At 35.1% G+C, this 21,658-nt stretch overlaps 2 protein-coding genes across 2 annotated transcripts in view; both read left to right on the top strand.

The window, feature by feature from the left end:
• Positions 1-21,658, top strand: part of LOC145767587 (uncharacterized) — a 170,096-nt gene that overhangs the window by 27,083 nt on the left and 121,355 nt on the right. The window lies entirely within an intron of this gene.
• LOC145767529 (uncharacterized) lies at positions 636-9,998 on the top strand. The gene is made up of 9 exons (XM_082579374.1): positions 636-862; positions 1,673-1,790; positions 2,302-2,417; positions 3,531-3,674; positions 5,545-5,644; positions 6,373-6,509; positions 7,732-8,139; positions 8,502-8,634; positions 9,762-9,998. Exons 1-9 carry the CDS (start codon positions 652-654, stop codon positions 9,970-9,972), a joined length of 1,578 nt encoding a protein of 525 aa, XP_082435500.1. The 5' UTR covers positions 636-651; the 3' UTR covers positions 9,973-9,998.

Raw genomic sequence — 21,658 nt, 5'->3', positions numbered from 1 at the left:
TTGAAAAGTTAAAAATGATTCATCTATATTGGTTGAAGCAAAACACGATCTTAAAAAAATTAATTAGCTTGACATGATCTTTAGGCACCATTTCTTTCAATATTTTTTATACAGTTGTGACAAAACTTCAGTGTTTTACAATTCAGAGAAATGATTTTAAAACTTGTAAGATAAAAACAATTCAAGTCATATCAAACTTATATTTAAACGAAGCAGATTCATTACGTTTAATTGTTGTAAGCAGAGGATATCCTTTTAGCTGAGTCAGTTGATACTGTGTTTTAGTTTTAGTTTATTTTACTGTTTTGTAGTTCAATCTGGTAATCTGACACTGCTTGGTCAAATTGAAATTTAACTTTATTCATGTGTGAATGTGAGAAAAGGATTAGCCCAAGGGCAGTTCCCCTTCACAAGAAAGGAAACTGTCCTTAATTGTGGACTACCTGTCAGCAAATGCTTAGAATTGAAACATTGCCCCAGACAGCCATTTTATCTGGTCTAGTTTAATCAGTTCCGTACCCCATCTGGTAATGATCTGTATCAGATAAAGTAACTGTCTGGGTCACTTCATCTTTAGTTTCTGTCGATAAAAGAGTACATTTGTGATTATTTGATCATTTTGTTATTCAGTTTTAGAAATAAATCGTCAAAATGGGAAATATGAAACAGTTTACTGTCTTGTTTGCCTTATCTAACTTCATGCTGGTGCATTGCCTGATATGCAACAGTGGTTACAATATAAGATCTGCCTTTCTAAATGACGACGAAATAAATGGTGACCAAATAAACTCAATTGAATGTCCAACGAACGCGAGTCAAAAATGTGTCCGTGGAGAAGCTCTCATTGACTTCATTGCTCCTGGTGAGTGAATCCCTTTCTGGATTGACAGAGTGATGCAGAAACGCCTAAAGCATTAAAGTGTTTCATCAAATTTTATCCTTGTACCTTTCATGAAACGCTGTTTCATCTGTTATGTTTTTCTCAGCGCTGTACAAAGCAAAGAGTATTGCGTTAAATCAACACTATATAATGACGTCACACTGTTCAAAATAATATTTTAAATGGCTGTTCAATGTTTTTCTTTTGTATAGTATTTTTTTTTTTTTCTTGAAAGAGTGTCGTTACTTTATTGCATTCTCACATCACATTTCAATCGATAAAATGTTACCCTTTTCTTATCCACTGCATGACCTGATGGAAAAAGTAGGTGCCCAACATTTGAAGGACTTTGCTTCATGCTCATTGCAACACACGACTATGTGTTGAAAAAGTACAAAACCCTTGAAGTTAAATACAAAGAAAGTTTTTCATGAATTCTTGTTTTCTTAATTTAAATTTCTACTCATAAAGCTTTATGGATTTTAAATCATGGGGATGCGAAACTTTATCCGCTTTTTGCTTATCCGCAACACCAGAAAGGTTACGTTTTTTTTGATTTACAAATAATGCACTTTTATCGGCCATACAAGAGAAATAAAGTTGGTTTTGGAATAATAAAGTAATTGGAGGATTTTCTTTGAAAGCTTGTAGCGTCTAGCGAGGCGTAAAAAATTGTCAAATTTGCAATTGACCTTTTAATGTTGCTGGAAAAGCGGCGTTGCGAGTCCCGTGTACAAGTATCCTACAGTACAATGCTAGTTTTTTCAAAAAGCATTCTTTTCTATCAATCAGCTGAAATAGTTGTTGGTGCTTGCGTCAACTCAGAGCGCTGCGAAGAAGATTGCATACTTTTGACTAAAGAATTTTCTAATGACGTGTTTGGAATCGATGACCAGATCTTCAATGTGACGTAAGCTATTTGCATTGTCTACAATACAATGAACTTGTTCATTAGTAATAAAAAATATGTAAAATACCAAACAAGCCTTGCTCTTGACAATAAGTACAAAACTAAATTAGTGAAATTTTAGTGTTTATAGATTTTTTTATTTATTTTATTTACAAACAGTTTGTTTAATCAAACGTTGTTACAAATTACTGGACGCTGTATTTTTAAACATTGTTTGAGATGTTTTGTAATGTCCTACAGTATATTATATAAATTTTATCAGGAAATTTTATGTTTTGCCCAACATTCATATGCTAACATTTCATTTGTTTGGTTAGTATGATAACTTTAATACATGCCTATTCGTTTTAAGTAAAGGTATGCTTAAAATATAAGAATATGCAAATAAATCAAATTCATATTTGATGAGGGAGCTTTAAAAACCTTTGTTAAAAATACCCCAATGTGTTGTTACTAATGGTATAAAAACAAGTTTAGATTCGACCATAATGAAAATAATTTTGTGTTTAAGCTCGTGCAAAAGCAGATGTTGTGAGGGTGATAACTGCAATGCCAACACTATTCAAGAACTCGATGAAAGTCAAAATCCAAGTTCGATTCCATCTCTAAGGACTACAACTTCACCAAGTAAATGTTGCAATAAATATGAAATTAGTTACCACCCGTGATACATTGTTGTACTTGATAACTCCATTGCATCACAATAAAGTACAAACTGTAAACCTAATCATCGTCAACACTATGCTTTATCATATGGTTATTTACAGCTAGTGCATGAGAAAGTGTATGCATTTTCACAAGATTACTCTGATGAAGAAGAAAATTGTGAAATTATACTGTTTGACTTGCTTTTCTTTTGTCTGACCAGTTTATTTGTTCCATTTTTTCCCTATATTTCTTTATTTCAGCCACAGCATAATATAACGAAGTTACATAAAATTTCAAAAATTTCCAGGTCAAATTCGTAATATTCTCGTTATAGGGCAATTGCTATACTTTAATAATATTTTAATATTTTTTTGATACTATTAAACGGTAGATAGCAGCATCAATTCAATCATCATTTTCATCACCATTTTTGTTATCAGTTCAATCGTCACATCGTTTCCTCACATAGCTTTTGCTTTGCCTCGAGGCAAAAACTCCCATTATCTATACAATGTGTTCAAGGACTGCTTGTACCCTAAAACGTTGTATAGAAAGTGCAATATACTGCGCTGTACATTGTACAATGTTCATTAATGCAAAACAAAATACTTAGCTTGTAAAAACATTGGATCACTTGCATGCGGTTCAAGTGTTCATTGTGGCTGTTTTAGCAACAAACATGTAATAACCGTACAGTGATATAATAACAGTACAGTGACGTGGCTACAAACAAAAATTCAGTTCGGGAAAGCAACTGTTGGTAGCAAATATTCTACTGTTTGAAATAAAGTGTTTGTTTAAAAATATAGCTCTTGAATGCAGCCAAAGATTTATAAAACGTCATTCAACATGTAATACAATGTCATTAAAACGTTTATAGTATGAAAAACATAATTTGTTTTAGCAGAGAAAGGTACAATTTTGGGGCGATTGCTTTTTCCAAGCCGCCCTCCCCCATGCCTACGTCGCTGCTAACACATAAATCTAGCAGATTGTGTTTTTTTTATTTGGTATAAAGCAAAGTATCGTCCTACTTATAAAGCATATTATAGTGTATGCAATGTACATACATGTGTTTTGTTTATTGTTCAGCCCTTGAAGGGGCAAGCTCATGCTCCTCTGGCGTGTTCAACATCAATACTGGTGAGGGTAACATGTCGCCATCACCCTGTTCATCCGCACACAGGTTTTGTTTACGTCAAGAAGTTTCTGCACTAACTTCAAGTGGTCAATCAGGTAATAACAGAAACAATAATAACACTAACAAATATTATAATCAGGTATATTTTCTTTTTTTCTTGTGTTGTCGCCATATATCAGGGCATCCATAGGTTAACCACCGCCTGGCGTCATCGTCAGTAAAGACTAGACCTTCCTTACCGTGAGGTGGTTTGTACAGCGGCCAATCCTTAATTATGAGGATTGCCATCTGCATTTTACCACGCTCACAGATAGCGCTCTCTGCCAAGACCCAACGCAGCATGTCTGCACCGTAATTTCAAACACCAATGGGTAAAGGATTACGGTATGATAAGGTATGTTTTATTGGAATGTTACGCTAGAAGACTCTTTTGACTACATCCGCAAACCTTAGAAATGAAGTTATTTTTAAAGCAATGTAAAGTTCCTTGTAGAAGTCCAGGTTATAATGCAACTTGACAATTTAGTCTGATTAATAAACCATAATAAATTTAATGGATAATTAATTTTATGTATCATGCCTTGTAATGCAATTTGGCCGGTTTTTGTATCGTGTCGCATGTTTTTCAACTATATGTTGCTCCCAGTGCTTTATAATGAAATACATTTTTAAATACTACACATAGCTGACATGTTTTGCAGTAAATAATATTAAATCTCAAATGTTTCGGGACATGGAGCTGGCTCTAAGCCATTAAAAATCATAAGGCGTGGCAGTAAAAGAGCTCAGCAATCAGAAATTGATCTTTTTGCAGTTTATTTTTGTTAAAATTCAAAGAAAATGAAGGGGTGTACCAGCAAACATTTATAGGATTGGCCCATGATACTAGAGAAGGATCCACAGAGGATACAAACTGATATGAATGAATCAACAAGTGAATAAAAAAATAACAGTTAACCTCTCAAGTACATGTAGCTCCACACAAAGTGAAATTTCCATGCCTTTTAACTCTTTTTTATTTCTTTAAAAGTAATGTCTAAAAAGACATTATTAATCCAAAAAGAATGTCTAAAAAGACATTATGAAAAGTAACTTCGGACAAAGGCCAGTGTTTCGATCTTCCGATCTCTTCAGCGTAGTAAAGTGAAAGTGGAAAGCTGTCTTGAAGGTGTTGGTTGAGATGATGATTTGAAACTTGAGTCTCAAGACTCAAGTTCAAGACTCAAGTCTCAAGACTCAAATTTCAAATCATCATCTCAACCAACACCTTCAAGACAACTTTCCACTTTCAATTTACTACGCTGAAGAGATCGGAAGATCGAAACACTGGCCTTTGTCCGTAGTTACTTTTCATAATGTCTTTTTAGACATTCTTTTTGGATCAATAATGTCTTTTTAGACGTTACTTTTAAAGAAATAAAAAAGAGTTAAAAGGCATGAAAATTTCACTTTGTGTGGAGCTACATGTACTTGAGAGGTTAACTGTTATTTTTTTATTCACTTATTTTTGTTATGCTTTGATAAAAATATCGTCATAATCGCCACATATTTCGTCATAATCGAGCCAAGTTTATTGAAATTCAACGTGGTATTAAGATGTACTTCTGGCTGTGGTTACTTTCATTGATCAACATTTTTCAATTGTTAATTACTAATCTAAAACATGTGTTTTGACGCTACAGCAATGGGTTAGTTGTTTAATCACCATAATCATGATGCAAATCGTATACACAGGAAAGTATGTTTAAAAATTTACTTTGGAAAAGTTAACTAAATCAATATGAATAAATAACTTCTGCAGATTGTTTTGTCAGGACCTTTTCAAGAACGCACACAAATAGCTACCAATAACATTAAAGAAACAGTAAAACAAAAACAATTCTAAAGATAACACTAACCCTGGTTTTTAAAGTCAATGAATTGATACTTTGCATTGTTGTGTTTATGGTATACTGGTGTTTTTAGTCAGTTTTCACGTTGGATACTGTGCAAATGCTACAACTTGCGCAAAACCATGCAAAGATCTCGCATCCAGTGCTATGGAAGGTGAACGTTTGGAAATTCAGTAAGGGAGTTTTATTTTTTATTTAGACCTTTGAGTAATTTTAAATCATTACTTCCTAAACGTCTAAAATTTATCATTGAACATTTCTTTTGTGATATCCAAAACAAGCTTTGTGATGCTTACCTCACGTCACAATCATGTCATAGCTAGCATCTGTTTTTTTCAAAACAAAAAAGATTTAGAAATAAACCGATTAAAGGTTTGAGTTTAGTTTACATGAATGAGCATTTGATGGTTCAAACTTGCGGTTTTTGTATAAGCTGTTGCCATGCACAAGTGTTCAAACTTAGAGTGACGTCACCACAGTTTCACACCAGCCTTGATAGGAAGATGAAAAGATTGGAAATACCCAAACAACAAATCATTCCTTTTTTACATTGATTCAATGTCTGCAGACGTTAAATCAATGCAAAAAAGGAAAGGTTGGTTGGCTGGGTATTTTCTCAAATTTAGTGTTATTAAGATTTGAAAAAGTTTTCTGTTGATGTTCTATAACAGTAGTTCCAACTAGAACGCTGTTTTAGTACATTAGGAAAAAAATAAAAGAGTAAAAGGAAAAAAATAAGTAAACATCTGATGATGTTTCAAATTGTTTCGTTTTATGTAAAAAGCAGTACAGTTTAAGATCTATGCCAGTAGAGAAACACTGCTCTAAAGAATCCATAATCACATAGCAGCCATTCAAGACGACAACTGAATCTAATTATGAAATCATAATTGATTTCCAGAACATGCAGAAAAGCTTGCTGCGACTTCGAAGATTGCAATACCTTGCCTGTCCATCTTCTTGCCCCCTTATCAAGCAGACTGATACCAAACCAACCACGGAAACCAATCATCACTGTACAAACCACCTCTCCTGAAGGTGACCTATGAATGATTACATATTGCTAGGATGCTAAAGATAAGTGACGTGGCTAGAGACAAAAATTTAGGGGGGCAAAAGCACCTGTTTGGAAAAAATATTTTAATGTTTGAAATAAAGAGTTTGATATAGCGACTGAGTGCAAATAAAGTTTTATGAAATGTCATTCACCATATATTACAATCTTATTAAAGCGTTGTAATAGCATTGAAAGCATATCTTTTGAGAGGGGAGGATGCTCTCCCAACCCTTCTCTCCCTTTCTCGGCTACTTCTCTGCTAAAGATATTGATATTTAAAGGAATAAAATTGACGTCACTTAGTCTCTGTTCAAGATTCTCGGTGTAGTGATGAATGTTAAAATGTACAAAAGGAACTCAACCGTCAATAAAAATCAGTTATGTTCCATGACTTATACGGTATATTTTATTTACAGTAGGTAACATATCTAAAGTAAACATTTTAGTAAGTAAACATTTTTAATATTTAGTAAACATTACAGAACATGGTGATATGTCACTATTTGAGTTTGTGGTATTAATTTGAGATGTGTAGCCTACAAGTTATAGGTATACATCATTATTATGTTGCTATAGTTTTGTTGTTTTTTTTCTTCATTTGTGATATGTTAACGAATATAATTTCTCTATCACGGTTTTTCGTACATTGCACTTTTTGTTGCCATGCGCTTCGTCAACAAGTAATGGCTGATCGCGTTGGCACATTGTTTCCAAATAAAGAAAACACAAACGTATGAACACAAATGTACAACCACGTTTCCGTCACGTCTTCAGCTTATAAGGCTCTTTCAATCATCTAAAAGCGTTGCGTCACAGTTATAAGCTTGCCTTTGCACGTCATAGCTATCCTTCTTCCAGCCTCGTTACTTGGAAGTGTGAATGTTCGTAAAGCCATGGCTGTCATGTTATAGCATATAGATAACTACTGGATGGTGGTATTTTGAAGGATACACAAACAGTAGCCTGCCAAGGCGTATTAGAGTGAAATTCAATGAGCACAGTACATTGGAACCGTCCCAAAGATGTTGCAGACAGCCTGTTGGCCAAGAATTGTTTTATTTCCCTTCTGGGCCCTAAAGCTTTTAAATCTTTGAAAGGTTCTCTCGCAAACCCTAAAAAATTTAATAGGGTAAACACTAAATAATGATTAAAAGTTCTACTTCTTTATTTATCTCTTATACCTTTCATTCATTACTTTTACAGCGTCAACTGGCGAAACTATCTCAAATCTACAAACTACCACACCTCTCAATCTTGCAGAACCTACAATGCCGCAGACAGATTCCAGCGATGAAACGACAAACTACCAAGCAGGAACGATTGGTGTTTCCTCTATCCTACCACCTACCATCAATATCCCATCAGAAACAAAAATTACGACAAGACCTAACTTCATAAAAACGACTTCTCCAATCTTATCATCCAGCTTTCAAACAATGGTCTCCGTGACTGATCAGACACCAAGTCTTGGACAAAATGATTCGTCAAATTGCTTGGTCGGATATGAAATATCTCAGCTCAGCATTTCTTCATGGAATTATATCGAGTGCAATTCTACACAAAGTCATCTTCAAATAGAATTTGTGGTGGCAATTGAAGACAAAAGAAATTGTAAGTTACATTTTCTAGCATTTTTTTTTTTCCAATTATGCGATTAGGTTACAGTTATTTGACTGCTGGATTACGGTTCTTTCATATTAGTCTGCGCTGTTTCGACACCTCTTAAGCACACGGCTGCAGCCTATTGTATCTTTAGCAGAATACTCAATGGCGTGCTTGAAGATGGACACAAAGATTGGCTTTCTTGCTTTCTCGTACACTTAATCAAAATGTTCAACTACTGGCCATAAAGCCAAGATAAGGCTACACCACTGCACTTTTCAATTTTTCTAAAATCAGTAACTTTTAATTGAAGCAAAAACATGATCAATGCTTTGAACATAACCTGAAACCATCAACTTTGTATTTTTCAGTCAACGTAAGAGTGGGAACCTGCAAGAGATCTACCATTTGTATGACACCATGCATGGACTTGGCTAAATATTCGTTAGAGGATAATGAGTTATATAAATTGGCAAATTTCAACTCATCTATGTCATCAATATCGTGAGTGTATTCAATTAAATAAATAGTTAAGGTAAAAATTTGATGGAAAAAAGGCGATCAAGCTAAGCAGAGCAACTTCAAGCAAATATAGTTGCTACCCTCTTAGACTCCACAACAGTCTATTTTAGACTTGGTGGGATCGTTAAAAAATTTTAGTTTATAAAATTTAATTATTGAGTAAGTTTTATGTGATATGATGATAGTTAATATGATTGAGTGTGGAAGTAGCTGCCTACTTTACCTTAACAAGGATCAAACAATTTCTAGTAATGATAAACTAAGAACCATTACAATTTCATTTAAGTAACTTTGAATGTAACATGTAAATATTTTTCACCGACTTATTTCCTCTACTCTTTGTCGAATAATGGATGCTGTTTGTTTAAAAACAAACTATTAACTGGCCTATTTTGCATAGCTGCAAATTTTAAAAAGGAATCTAAATAGCAAGTGAATAGAAAAATAACAGTAACTTCTCAAACACGTGTAGCTCCACACAAAGTGAAAATTACGTGACTTTTAACTCGTTTTTTATTTTTTTGGAGATAATGTCTAAAAATACATTGCTAAAAGTTAACTACGGGCAGTATAGTCCATGTTTTGATCTATACCGATCTCTTCAGCGTAGTGAAATGAAAGTAGAGAGTTGTATGTTTTGAGATGATGGTTTCCAAGAGTAATTTCAATAAGCCAATGAAAGTTGATTTAATTTTTAATTTCGGACTTCAGTGAAACGTAATTTTACCGTCATTATAAAGTGTGAATTTTTTTGAGAAAATTTGTGCTAAGAAATGATTTGAATTTTTTAAAAAAGAGCTTAAGAAATATACAGAAATTTGTCATTAATCTAGAACATAACAATCATCTGAGATGGATCCAAAATGCAAGAAATTGGATACTAGCGGCACAAATAAGTATTGAAATTCAAAGAAATCTAGTATTACGGGCCAATCCTATAGATGTTTGATGGTACACCCCCTTCATTTTTTTTTAATAGCAACACTGTATGTCAAGCATGTAATTTTTGCAATTTTCAATGTCACATGTAGCCGCCAGACTCCCTGTAACAGACGCTAAAGGAGCAATTGAAATTTGTGATCACAATTATTATTCTTTTATATTTTTAGGTCCTGCCAGATGACATGTGGACACTCTAAGAATTGCAATAAAGACAATCAACCAAAGCCGACTGATGTCACAAAGGGTGTTGTCCCATCACAAACAGAAACAACTCCTCTTGTGGAAGGCGGAGGTGGTGGAGCTAGTGTTTCAAAAGCTAACAACTTGTTGATTTTTATGTTTAGTTTTGCTGTTACGAAATTGTTTTTTGTAAATTAGTTAAAACTAAATACCTTTTACTGATATCAGCGTGTTTGTAATGTTTGTGAATGCTGTACTTGTGTTACTTGCGCTAAGGCAACCAGAGGTTTAAGCCGAGGAAGAACAGAGTAGTTCAAGTACCCCCAGTAATCTTATTTGCTTGTAAATGATGTAAACAAAATAACCATGTTTTTATGCAAAATACAAGCAATTTGAAAACCAATTTGTAACGTTTTGCTTGTTAATGGAGGTCTCCTTCTTGTTTCCTATCGCCTACGCCATTGTTTATAAATTAAAAGTAAAGTGTTCACTATTTTCAAATAAAATAAAATTCTGTATTTCAAAACATGAATTCATCAGCCCAAAGCTCTTGCGTTAGTGAAAAAGAACACAAGATATCAAAACAACAAGTTGAGCGTTGAGAAAAAAATGGGCATAAGTTCATCTTTCCCCCTCTCACTTTTTTTCCTCTAGGTCCCTCTCTCCTCTCCTTTTTTCTTTCTTCTCTCTCCTTTCTATCTTCCCTCTTTTCTTTTCTCTCTTTCAAAGGATCCTTTGGTTAAACAAGTTATTTTCATCAACGGAAATCAGGCCCTTTAAAACATGGGTGGTTTGAACAGAGAGCAGGCCAAGATAATGTGCCTTGACAATTGCACTTCTTCGTTCTAGTTTAAAGTAGCATTTTAGAAGTTAAACTTCAACACAACATTTCAGAACCAAACTTTCATTTCTATACTGCAATTCAAACGTAGTTGTATCCAGGAGCGTTGACAGGGAGGTCTAGGTGGTACTTTTGGACCCGGGCTCGGAATATTTAAGGGGCCCGGATTTAAAAGATTTCCCGCGACTTCAAACATTATCAAGATCTTAACATAATCAGATCTAAAGGAATTGCCATCAGAGGTTATAACAGCCACTTCAGCCAAAATTTAGTCCAGTAAAGTGATTTCTCTAACCACGAATATTAGTCAAATATAACCCAAAACACGAATTTCAAAATAAACAAGCTAATGTTTGTTTAAACTCAAAAACTGAAATGGCACAAATAAGAAAATTGCTATCCCTATTTCTGAACTAAAAATTAGACCAAATCAGTTTTTCAGAATGCAGCAATCATCAAATGTTTGACCTAGGTCCAAAAACCTTTCCCAAATCAAATTGAAAACTTTCTGACCGTCTGCACTAACTTTGTTGTAAATTCTCTTCTGGTGAGCCTAGAATGACAAGTGAAAAATCAATGGAATCGGGAAGTAATATGCTAGCGCCATGTGACAAATAAAAATTCAAAAAAGCAACTACTAAATCAAAATAGTAAATTTTAAGATTGTGCAAGATTTGTTAAACAACCATGCTTTTGGCATATCGGGTTTGATCTATTCCTCTTAATTTTCTACTTTGAACGCATGTGTCATCCTCATTTTAACCGCAACCTTTATATTCATAACATTGTCGATGAAAATATTATGTGATCACAATACAGTATTCGCTTCCTTTTGTTTATACAGTAGAATTCGCCTATAGTGACACCTGAAGGGACCGCGAAAAAAGTGTCACCATAACCGAAGTGTCACTATAACCGAATTCTACTCAACTGTTGCGTATGCAAACGGGACTTTGCAACAGGTGTCACTATAGGCGAAGTGTCACTATAGCCAAAGTCACTATAGGCGACTTCTACTGTAGGCTATTGCTATCAGGTTATTATGTTTGCCTCACTTTAAAATAAAATTCAGTTCAGTTTGTTTTCAATTCTGGTATAATAACAAACAGCAATATAATTATGCCAAAAATAACAGAGGCGTTTAAACGTTGGAAATGTAACATTTTTGCAATTTTGCTTTAACCAGAATACAAAATCGCCTTGGGCTTAGTTTGAGGTTTGAGTTTTAGTACAGAACAAACAAATAATTGGAGAAACGCAGATACTTGTTCAGCAATATTTTTTGTTTATCTAAACTACAGAGTGTCACGGTTTCTTTCTATCTCTTACCAGGAAAGAGACTTGGAAAGGTTCAATGACGTAGTTTAATGGGATACTACCGAAAGGCAGTCAAATAAATGTCGAATAGTTCTACTGGTGAAATGATAATGAAAATTCTTGAAAGACTTTAACGAACGGCTTTTCAAATAACTCTAATTTCGAACACAATTTATATCAGCACCAATTCTCATCTACTTGTATTCAATTACTTCAACTCTCAATCAGCAGTAATCTCAGCACCAACAACAATCTACAACTCATAATACAACTCTCATAATAATCATATTGCAAATTACACCACTATTTATAGCAGGTTGTTTGGTCCAGCAACTTCGAGAAGGTTACGCAATGCTACATCATAACAAACAACATCTGGCAATTATTGTGAAAAACAAAAAAACATTCCAGATTCCCACGTATGGCAAAATGTTCCAGAAACACGTCGCATAATTAAGATCTCGCAATCAAAGGATACTACAGGTCAGTAACCGATAATAACATATAGCATAAAAAGTGCACAATCAAAACAGCACGTTCGGTCAAGATACAAAGCAATTACCGGCAGCAATGGCGAGTGGTTAGCGCGTTGGGCTCACAGTCGAAAGCCTGCATGTTCGACTCCAGCCACCCGCACTTGCTGTTGTTTCTCTAGGCAAGAAACTTTACGATAATTGCCTCTACCCAGTGATCGATTTCGAGTAATGGGTAGTACCAAATTTAAGTCATAAGTATAGTAGACAACCGGAAACAGACATTGCCGTCGGCTGCAGCGTGGGTCAGGTGTACGTCGGAAGGCGTACACCGATGCATAGCGCTCAAGTCCGCTTTCCCGCAATGCAGGATAAAGATAAACAAACAAACAAACAAACAAAGCCGTCGCAAGACCTCGCACATTGATTGTGACACAGAGGTTCCCAATGTTTCTGTAGACACAGATTCATTTCACAAAGTCATGAAGCCTGCAAAATTCCATGTCATTATTTTCCAGTTTAAATGGTCAAGGAGGTTTACTTTTTCGAAACCTCACGATAGTTGCAGTTAAGGAAACATATTATAAAGAGCGGCATGGAGCAGTTATTGTGGTACTTTGTCCTAGGGCTCACGGGCCGCGCGCTAATTCGAAGAAACAATTCCACTGAAAATAACCTTTCTGAGATTTTTCTCATAGCTATAAGCAGAAAGAGTTTGAATTAAATTTTTCACCACATAATGACTCAACCGGCCAAAACATTTTAATGTGAAACTGGTGCAAAGCAGTTGCCAAAGAAGTGCAAAAAAGTTCTGTCATGACAAAAATTCGTTCTTTTGATTCGCGCTAATTGTGTGACAACAGCTTGTTTGTAATAATTTGATGTGAAATGATGTCATGACTGTTCATGACGTCATTGGGATGGTTCTCATGACAACAAGTCGCTCATTCTTTAAAGTTTCGTTTTTCTACGGATCGAAACCGCCTAGTTTTTTAGTCACAATCCTATTTTCGAAATCGGAATTGGTTTGAGCTTCTTTAGCAAGAACTTGTTACGCAATACACTTGTTCGTAACCATGCCGCTTGTACGGCAATAGTTGGTGTCATTTGCAAGTACAAAAGCTAATTTAACATTGTCGCTAAATCAAAAGTTTAGGCTAAAAATACTTGCTTTACAGTAGATGACATGATCAACTTCTTTACTTTTGATGATTTTTTTAAATTTAAGATTCAAAGAATTTCAGCTTTGGGAAAGAGATAAAGCTTCCTCGAAAGCAACACTGAGCAAAAAGCACTATTGGCTAATCAGTATAAAACAGTGGGAAAATCTCGAAGTGGTTACTATGCAGAGACTTGGCCACGGGGCTTGTGGAAGCAATTGCCCCCACAAATTTTATTTCCACCCAAAAAAACGGGTTGTTATTACAATTGCAACGTTTTAATGACATTGTATTACGTTAAATGACGTTTAACTTTTCTTAAATGACTGGCCATTGGTGTTTGGCTGCATTCAGTGGCAATATTTTTAAACAAACTCTCTATTTTAAAACTTAAAATATTTGACCCCTCAACAGTTGTTTTTGCCCGGCTAAAATTTTGTTTCTAGCTACGTCACTGTCACCATGCTGTCCGTATCAAATGAGCACAGCTCGGAACACAAGATTCACGGCGTCCGCGCCGATACAGTAGCTCAGTTAGTTAGCGCGTGACTTCGTGAAGCTTCAAGATCAAGTGGCGCTTGTTCGAGTCTCGGGGTGTGCGCTTGAGCAACCCATTCTAAGGACTGCTCTCCATTCAGCGGCACCTAATGGATGGAATGATTCCCCGGCAACAACAATTCCACAATAGGAAACTTCACTTTTGTCAATCAAAGCTTTGTCAGTCCGAGAATAAACATTCAAAACCAACCAACTAATGAAAACAATCTGCAAAGGCAATATCCGGGTCTCAGATGGACTTCATTGACCAACAAACTCGCCATCCCTAAAAAAACTAGTTTTGCTTATTGTTAATTCTTGTGATGGAATCACGTTTGTGGAATTCATATTACTTTCGTCATTAGTGGAATTGCTTTAGGTACAACCATAGATCCCACGTATTTCAGCGTTAGAAGCGCTTCCGTTTGCTTTCTAGTTTCTTTCGCCTCAAGTAACAAATTTTAAATTATAACTTGTGACTGCTTTAAAAAGAAATTTTTGCTTTAACTTGCGTTTATACAAGATTTGGAAAAATTTTTCTAATAAAGAAATTTTGTGAAAACATGTAAACTTTGTGAAAACAAGTAGGCTACATAAACACGCTGACACTTGAGGTATGGCCTAATAAGTAAATTGCAACGTACGAAAATGCATTAAAGTACAGTATCTGTCTACACATTAACCGTTTTGTTAGAGGTTAAAAAGAAAATGTATTTGCTAGACTAGAAGTCTCAAAGCTCAAAGCTCATGTTCTCTTCATAGAAACTGCGCAACCCACATCCAGTCTATTGGCGACACCTAGTTTGAGAAATTTCTGGCTTGCAACGATTGGTAATCTTGAGCTCCCTCTAACGGACAGTATATATTCTCGTTTCCAGCACTAAACGTTCATCTGATGAAAGTGAAAGTAAAAGCAACAATAAACATGTTGATTTATTGCTTCATTGACGTTTCGCGCACCATGACAATGCGCATCCTCAGAGCGAATAACATACAAAATAAAATTTACCAAGTGAGCTGTAATTGAACAAGTGCTCTGATGCCTAAAGCTAGTGCCTGAAGCCGACGTGTTGATTCACCGTTCACTGTTGGTGAAATTGTATTTCTGTTCGCAGTTTTAGTTTGTGCAAGTTGGAGTGAAGGGTGTTGATTTAGCTGGTCTGCTGTTAACTTGAGTTGTGTTATAGAATGATTATTTATTTTGCAGATTCGAGTTTTAAGTTTAATAAAGCCAAATAACGGTTACAACACCAAGTTATATACTGCAGTGCGGTTGAAGACAAGGAAAAAAACAAAACACATATTTTTTTGAAGATTGGCCAAAGATGTGTGAGCGGTTACTTTCCACGTCAAATTACGTAAAAAATTCCAACATTAAACATAAATTCGAAGCAATGGAGACCAACAGAAATTCGAGGCTAAATTAACTTACAATAACGTTTCCAACTGTGTTCAAGCAGGCATGAAGCCTACGATCTAAAAGCTTTCGGTAATAGATTTCCATCGTTCCCATTAAATACATTGCAGTGTTTTGATGTTATGTTGATGAAGCAACTTTCTGCCGCGGTGCATTGATAATAATTTATTTTATTTTTCTGGGACCACTGAGCTAACGTGGTCTAATCATCCGAATGTGGTCTAATCAGATTAGAAAAAGAACTTGTTGTTGTCTTTAAATTATTCCATCTACAACGCCACTTCAACCTGTGTTTCTTCATTTGCAAAGTCGAACCAACTGAGCAATTGGGGCTAAGCAAGTTGGTCTTAATGTTGTTCACAGCATTGAGTGACTCGAGGTGAAATGAGTCTTTCGGTGATTTCACGAAGAATAATCAAGTTACTATCTGTTACATTGTTTTGTAGTTTGCTTAGTTGTACTTACGGACCACGTAGTAAAACGTTTCTCTTTAAGTTGTACGTTTGAAGAGTGATGACCTTCATACATAAGTCATGCAATGCGCAGCTTTAAATTTGACTGGAGGCCGATCTGTTAGTAAAATTATAAGTAGTGGTATAAATTGATTGTTTGAGTAGTACGACAGTTAATACATAATAGTCTTTCCGTGTATTTTATGTGATTTTGAGCTATTCTTGTGCTATTGCTGCCATACAAATAATGAACTAGGTTTCAGCACTTGTGCTAGAAATCTGAAAAGCGTCTGGCAACACTGCAGACAGGGAAAGATTTTTCTTTTTTTTATGTAAACTTAGGAGTTTTGCAATGATTTGAAATTCAATGATCACACTTCAGAAAATTAGATTCTCAAAATTATCGTTTCAAAGAGAAATAAAGTGAATTTGGCCTCGTGTTCAGGCCTATGTACTGTACACTTGTACAGTATATAGAGTAGATCGCTATGACGTGAAGCAATGCTTTGTATTAGTCTCTTGGTCAGCCATTTCAGACAGCCAATCAATCGCTATTTACATTGATTAAACTTCTGCAAACGTTGCATCAATGTAATAAGCGATTGATTTGTTGTCTGGGATATGATCAGAACGTCAGTACACGCTAAAGTTTTCTTAATAACAACACTTCAAAAGTGCTTGCAAAAAACAAACGTGGATGCAAGAAACGTGTGTAATTGAAAACTTCAAGACTTACTGCTACTGTTTGACATTTTAATAACGAAATCTTGCGGCGTTTTTCCGATACTTGTGGCTTCTGTCATAAATCGTGCTGCAGACAAGACGCTTCAGAATAATATACATTTATCACGACGTGGTCGTGCGTCCTGCTCATTGGTCAATTCATTCGTGGTGTGATGGATGACAAACAAAACACTTTTTTTATTTATGTCAATTTCTGTATATTGTGGTCATAGGTATTATTCATTTTGCTATAGCTCATGTTTGTTAACAGTAGAATTTACTTGCAGAATGTTATGCTTTGCATAGCTGTTATAGAATAGTTACAGTCAGCGCATTCTACTTTACAATTTATGAACAAATCCGTTCTCTTACTAGGGACAGAAGTTCTGGTAATTTTTTATTGATGGTGTTTTTTGTTCCACGAATGCTCAGGCAATTAGTGCAACGAGACCAAAATAACAGACGAGACCAAACTAACAGACGGCTTTTCAAACAGATGAAGATGTTATTTGCGATAGCGTTGACAGCAAAAGTAATTTTAAATCAGCTGAAAACTTGGAATGGTAGTCTACACTTCAGAAAAGAAGTTGGCGGTCAGATAAAAAGCACCAGGATAATGAGCATTATACGGTGGTGTAGCTAGCCGGTGGATATTGTGGAAGCATCTAAGGCAGTGGTTTTCAACCTTTTTGGTGGAACGGAACCCAATGAAACATTTCAAAAGCTCGAGGAACCCCTGTTCAATACTTGAATTGCCTTATGCAAAAAACATCGTTAAATTAATAAAATTAAATTAAAATACACATGTTGAGGCTGTAAGCAGAATTTTATAAATTATAAATATAATAAAAACAAACCTAATACTGGCAAAACAAAATGATCTCTAACACACGTTCTCGGCGATTTGACCCACCGGTGTACGAACGATTATACTCTGATTAAACTGTCTGAAAGAACTCCTTGAAGCGAAGAAAACATGTCGACGAAATTTGGCGGGAAAGCAGAAAGTTAAAGGTGATCGCACCACAAGAAAACAACGAAAATTCGGAATCGCAGCGAACGTGTTAAAGTGTAGCAAATTTATTAATAGTGGCAAACCTAATCAACATTTGATTATATTTAAGCAATATGGATATAATAATAAAATAGACTCTCGGATTTGAATGTAAACTTGCGGAACCCCTAGACTTACTGGCGGAAACTTAGGGTTCCGCGGAACCCTGGTTGAAAACCACTGATCTAAGAAATGCAAGATGCTAGACAGCTAGAGAGATGAAGTAGTTAAACCAAGGTCTGAAACCAGCTTTATTTCCGTCTAGCATTGCACAATGCACAGGGTTTGATGCCTTGAAAAGAAGCTTCTGTCTCAGATCGTTTTATATCACGCATTGCGCTGTGATGGTATACGCAACAAACTAAAGCTATGTAAAAACTTTATCACGAACTCTAAAATAAAAACGTTGTGTTTTGATGTAAGCTATGTGCAAGATTTCTTTCTAACAAGATATATTTGGTAGCCTTGGAAAAAGTGCTTTTGGCAGTCTCCTAAACGTTGTTGCAAAATTTCAGCTCAAAGTATCGAAGTCCACTCTTGAATACTACAAACTTTACGACCCTCAAAAATTTTCGTTTCAAAAGTAATTAAATCTTATCTCAAATTTGGAAAATTACTTTAAATTGACAATTGACCTTTGCAGTGTGACCGTAAAAGTGGAGCTTCCCATCCCGTAGTAATGTAATCTCCATTATGTTGTCCATACAATGTAATCATTGTTCTATTTTGCACCTTGAGCATCAATCAATTTTTTTGATCTCGCTGTTTATTTTTTCATACAGCAAGGTGCCATCACTTGAGCCATAGACCCAGATACATGAAGAGCAGGAGCTACAAGTTAATTGAAACGTGATATTGTTTATAAAATAATGTAAAATAAATCTGTTTTAAAGTAAATTTTCACGCTTATAATATTGTAAGTCTACACAAATTAGGGAAGATATCACAACATGCAATTATGTATTTTAAGATCGCAAACTTAGTTCTACAAATTTCAAATTACCATTTATAGAGATAGATGCTTTTACAGTGTATTGAGACTACACACCAGATTTCATGATTTCTTTTTGCTAAAAATTAGCGCATCGAGTCACGAAAACTCTAAAAGCAAACAATGGAGTGACTTGCAAATTTAAAGTAGGTTATAGACTTTAGCGACAGCAACAACTTCTCATTGGGTGAGTAATGAAAGAATAAAAACAATAGTTCAAAGAGCAATAGTTCAATTTTTTATGCAGGCTTACACCGACAGTTGGATAGTTAAATTAAGTAGATAAAAAGACAAGGAAGCTAATTTTCGTGTCCACCTTCAGGTATGCCTTTAAGTGTCTTACCAAAAATACAGCCGCTTGCTTTTGAGCGGAATCAAACCAGTGCCCTTTTGAACTTCAGACCAGGGCTCACTACATGACTATGCAGCAGATGCTTATTGTGAACACGCGGTTGTGTCTTAGAGAGGCAGTGAGTGACGTATTTAAGTAAGCAAAAATTGCTTCTTTGACCTGCCACAAATTTAGATGTGATTGAAAACTTATTTCAAAGTACAAAAGCAATCCATAAACACTTACAAGTATATGACCCGCCAAGTCTATTTGAGAATGACCTGAAAAGAAATGAAAACAAAAAAAGAGATTTGATCAACTTATGTTGCATTTTTGTATGAAAACTACGACAGGATTTTTTGTTATTAACCGATTTATAATATCTACTAAAAGATGGAGAATTACATGAGCTACCGCAGGTCAAAACAAACGCATGAATGTAAATTTTCCATTGCACCTATGGTTACTATCGTTCCAAAGTTTTACAGTTTTTGCAAAGAAAATCACTGTTAATACAAGGATAGAAATGAATTTTTCATATTGCATTCATGTGCTTTATGAAATAAACTTTTATTTTATTAAATATTCTGTGTATGTTTTAACTGTTGTTGATGATGATTTTGTTTTGTCAAATACTTCTTTTGTATGAGTCTACTTCAAGTATGTAAAAAGAAGCAATTAAATTGCAAACTGCTTGGCCATGAAAATCGTTTTTCACTAAGAAAACGGTTGTCAAAATCTACAATTTTTTTTGTTAGCAGAGCAAAATTAAAATGCAGTCAATCTGTTTTTAACGTTAGCAGGTTTCAAAAGACCACAAACCGAAGAAAAAAATGTGTTGAAAAGAATTCTAAGATAACTTAGTTATAGGTTATTGTCTCGGCAATAAAACTGTCTGTCGTAATCGCCAGGCTGAAGGTATTACGATATAAACTACACGTCTTGGTAAGTGAAACCTTGTAACAAATCCAGTTAGATGCAGTACAGTCGGCATTAAAAAGAATAATCTTACAAAGTAGTCTAGGAATTTAATTCTTGAGCTTAAAGCACGTTTTATAGTTTTTGAATTTCGTGACCTCATTTTTTTTTTCTTAGTCTTGCTGCGTTTTGTATTATCATTAACTGTTAAAATGGTCAAAAATACATGAATAGAAATGATAAAAAAGGAAGATAAACGGAATTAGAAAACGACTCTACTGAAAGTGTTAAAAACAAAAATTAATTAACACAACACTGCAAATGGGGCAAATGTAACATTTGATTCATAGATAGCTTCTTTTGTTTTCTTTCGTGTGAGACCGCATTGTTCAGGTTTCAGGGCAAGTAATGGCAAGTCAGGTGATTGTAGCTTCATCTAGTTCTGCTATACCATGCATTCAATTTGGCGCTCTTTAACTTTTTGAAGGTTGGGGGGGGGGGCTGTCAATTCAACTTTTTTGCATCAACAGTTGTATCTCTAAAACCACTGAGGCTGCGATTACGAGATTTCTTGACTTTTTCTAACTTTCATTCACCTCTATTGAGCTGAAATTTTGAGCGAATAAAGGTTATCAATTGAGAGATATAAGGCATTTCTCAGCACATCCTCTGAAATATTTCATATTCTATTGTTCAAAATTTTCCCACCAGCTGGATGAAAATAATTAATTTGGCCCATGTCTCCTTAATCCTAACTGCTTCACAGCGTGAAGGAAATTGGCAGTATGCGTCGACCTTTTGTTCTCACCACGGCTTATAAACGACGTCGATACAGGAAAAGCTTCAACTTTAATACGATGAGTTACCGTCGCTTGCGGTTGAAATTGCGTAAAATTAAACATAAGACTTGGTGCCAATGCATCTAGAGCGACAATTGTTATTCGCAGACAATGATGTCCTTTCAATCAAACAAAGCATAGGCTACAACGTTATTGCATTGACTCAGCGTCATTTGATGTGAGATTTTGATTTGATGTGAGATAAGTATTGAAAGTGATCGACTTGTTTCTTTTGATTGCATTTTCCTTTCTCGTGACAGATTCAACGTTGTGGACTGTTTCTACTAGATTGCTCTGTTTGGGCCACAACGCTTTTTTGAATAATTATAAATTTAGCTACTGTAGAAGCTGCGCTGTAACATATTATGATTTTGGTTTCAAATCTTTCCTTTTGTCCGACACACTATCAAAAGCAGAAAAGGCGTCGATGTTCCCAAAGCTTCTCACATATACTTGTAAACATTTATTTCCAAGTCGACATGTAAAGATTTGAAATGCAATACGCTTCTCATTTGTGTAGGATAAACCAGAACATCACGCTTTTGTGAAAAGGACGATCGTTCCATCACGTTTATACGTGATGCGGCTTGGTTGAATCAATATATTCGAGGCTTCTTGTACCAGGTTCACTGTCACTAATAAACTAAACCGCAATGCAGGCAAAGCAATTGTAGCGTAACATTTCCATGTGCTATAACTCGTCATAAATTGTGAAAACTTGTGCAATTACTTGTCAAGTTGTCTTATGTGAAATATAAGTTTAAATAGCAATGTCACAATGAAATCTTATCTCCGTTTACCAAACTAAAGATTTGAACTTATGCGACGTCT

The sequence above is a fragment of the Aplidium turbinatum genome, chromosome 3 (genome assembly GCF_918807975.1).
Source record: "Aplidium turbinatum chromosome 3, kaAplTurb1.1, whole genome shotgun sequence".
NCBI classification, from domain to species: Eukaryota; Metazoa; Chordata; class Ascidiacea; order Aplousobranchia; family Polyclinidae; genus Aplidium; species Aplidium turbinatum.
The sequence above is the reverse complement of the archived record's forward strand: the minus strand, read 5'-3'. Positions and strand labels throughout refer to the sequence as shown.

Excerpts from the sequence above, each read along its gene's own strand:
- LOC145767529 (XM_082579374.1), top strand. The coding sequence starts at position 652 with ATGGGAAATATGAAACAGTTTACTGTCTTGTTTGCCTTATCTAACTTC. Across the intron at positions 1,791-2,301 it reads GACCAGATCTTCAATGTGAC|CTCGTGCAAAAGCAGATGTT; the intron begins GTAAGCTATTTG and ends TTTGTGTTTAAG. Across the intron at positions 8,635-9,761 it reads TCATCTATGTCATCAATATC|GTCCTGCCAGATGACATGTG; the intron begins GTGAGTGTATTC and ends TTATATTTTTAG.